The following is a 2,512-nucleotide window of genomic DNA, read 5'->3' on the forward strand; positions in this document are numbered from 1 at the left end:
ATGTAAGCTGCCTTGAGCAGCTTTGTAGGAAAAAGGCAAGATATAAATCGAATGAATGAATGAATGAGTAAAATGTGACTCTGGACAGGCATGCCAGCAGCAGAGGGAGTCACCCCAACAGGCTTGCTGTGGTCCCCTTCTCAGAAATGCAGCCTGCACTGGCTTTACTTGCCCCCCAAGCCATCATATTGGGAGACAAAGGGTGATGAGGTACCATGGAAAGGCAGCTCCCCATTGGATGAGGGGTGATCAGAGCAGACTGATTTGCTGTCTCCAGGAGCATTTTTGGAGGTGGCAGCTGAGCCAGGAGCTGTTCTCCCACCTTCTCCCTTCTTAGAGGGAGCTGGCAAATTTCACTGCAAATTTGGGCTCCACATTCAGCACAAGTGCCTCAGGCTCCCTGTAACTGTTTTAACACAATTGCTTTATCTTGTCTCTCATGTAATTACATGGCCATTTATTACAGTCACTGTAGCTTCCAGCTTCTTACTGAGCACTTCATTCTCATGGCTGTGCCGTTTGTTGGGTGACAACACAAGATCTATTAAAATGGAGCCAGAACTTCAGATGATCACAACCCCTAACCATTTGGGCAAACATGAGAGTTGAGAGCACTCCTGGTGTAGACTCCTCTCTGAAACTAAGTCAGTTTGTGCCTAGCAGATTCCTGGATGGGAGAGTACCAGGCCCATTCTGGGATCTTTGGAGGAAAATCCAATGCATTAAATAGGAAGCGGAAGGAGAGAGTTGATGGCAAAAGGGATGGTGAGATGACAAAGGTCTGTGAGAACTGGGGAACGCTGCTCTTCAGCAACAAACACCTTCTATTAAAATGTATTACATTCAACCATGGGTCCTCAGACTAAGGCCCGTGGGCCGCATGTGGCCCACCATGCGCATTTAACCAGCCCACCCCACAGGTTTTGCACTGCAGGGCACACGGCTTGCTCATGAGGAGGTAGTTTTTGACTAGCTCGGGGAAACGATCTCCTCGTGAGCAAGCCGGCGCCTTGCCGTGAGTGCCTGGGGGCAGCTTGCTCGCAGGGAGATCGTTTTGGACTCTATCAGAGAAAATGATCTCCTTGCCTCGCTGTGCGCTGGTGGCGGCTTGCTCACGAGGAGGTTGTTTTGAACTCAATCTCCTCGAAAGCAAGCCGGCGCCTCACCCCGCACACGTGTCGCCCCCTCACCGGCCCACGCCCCCCCTGCCAGCACCTTCTTGGCAACCCGTGCCCACTGCTGGCACCTGTCAACTGGCCTCCTTTAGAAAAAGTTTGAGGACCCCTGGTGTACACTTTTGCACTACACTTTTGCTAGCAATGCAACAGCTTTGACAAAAAATGAAGGGAGGTACAATGTGTAAGAAAAGTATTTATTGCAAACACAATATGCACATCTTGTTTTAACTGATACCAAAAGTGCACTGTGAGCTAGGCAAAGAAACTCCCTGCCTTCCCTGAGTTCCCATTTCTGATACATTTTTTACCTTGGATCTATCCTAACAGGTAGAAAGGCTTGTGGAGGCATCATTCATAAGAGCTGCTCACTAAGTGGGTAAAATGCTTCAACAGTTTTCCTGGTCAGTACAACCCTGTGAATAAGTTCAATTGTTGGCAATTATATTTGTCTCTGAAAATACAAATCCCAAGTTTGATTCAAGCAGAAGCCTAGCTTCACTAGATGAACCACCTGCACAGTTTTGGCTGGACCCTTGTATGCTGCAGTAATGATGTGAAAAAGGAAAATAGGTCTTGGAACATACTACAGGATGGCCTTGCGGAGCTCCTGCTCCTAATTCAGGATTTTCCCCTTCCGTTTCCCTTGGTCTTTTGGGAGCTTTGTTCTGGCTAGTTATAGCCAATGGGAGCAACTGAATCTAAGGGTCACTTCTACATCTGGAAGGCTGAATCACAACCAAGCCACAGCCAATCTTCCTTTTCATGAAAACTCTTTCAGAAAAAATATACAAAGGCCATCACAATCATACTAACCCTCATCGAATTTTGTTACGGTATCCAGCAGCCACCCAAACACAGGAAGTTCCTGAAGACATTGGCTATCCATCTACTATGTCAGCAGAAACAGGAAGCAGTTCTGATTGTAAAAGGACATTTTCTGATGAATCACCAAAAAATTCAAGTGCTGTGCACAGACAGGATAAAGTACATCTATTAACAGTTTTTCATTCCTCCTTGTAGCGCAGTGAAACTGATGAATTTCCTTCTTTGCTCAGGACCAGATGATGACAAATGGCTCCCCCATCAGTAGAGAGAGTGGAATCTTAAGGATCTGAGGAAGTGACACAGGGAAGTTAGTGACAGCTGCTCAGAAGAACATCTCAGAAGCACTGTGAGAGGTGGTGGGCCAAGTCCAGATGGCTTGGGCACACTGTTGCCTTGGAGAGCTTGTGTGGTGAGCTTGGAGATACAGCCGGGAATAACTGTTGGCCCTTAATAGGCTGCATATGCTTGGCACAGCTTAGTAGGGATGTCGTAAGATGCTGCATGGGCCC

General features: G+C 47.5%; 1 protein-coding gene across 1 annotated transcript in view; it reads right to left on the reverse strand.

The window, feature by feature from the left end:
• Window positions 1-1,359: 1,359 nt before the first annotated feature.
• Window positions 1,360-2,512, reverse strand: part of GAA (alpha glucosidase) — a 21,184-nt gene continuing 20,031 nt past the window's right edge. The window contains exon 19 of the mRNA XM_044456425.1: window positions 1,360-2,289. Within this exon, the coding sequence (XP_044312360.1) occupies window positions 2,230-2,289 (60 nt within the window). The 3' untranslated portion in view covers window positions 1,360-2,229. The remainder of the gene's footprint in view (window positions 2,290-2,512) is intronic.

Source organism: Varanus komodoensis, unplaced genomic scaffold, assembly GCF_004798865.1.
Source record: "Varanus komodoensis strain SLA01 unplaced genomic scaffold, ASM479886v1 scaffold84, whole genome shotgun sequence".
Classification (NCBI taxonomy): domain Eukaryota; kingdom Metazoa; phylum Chordata; class Lepidosauria; order Squamata; family Varanidae; genus Varanus; species Varanus komodoensis.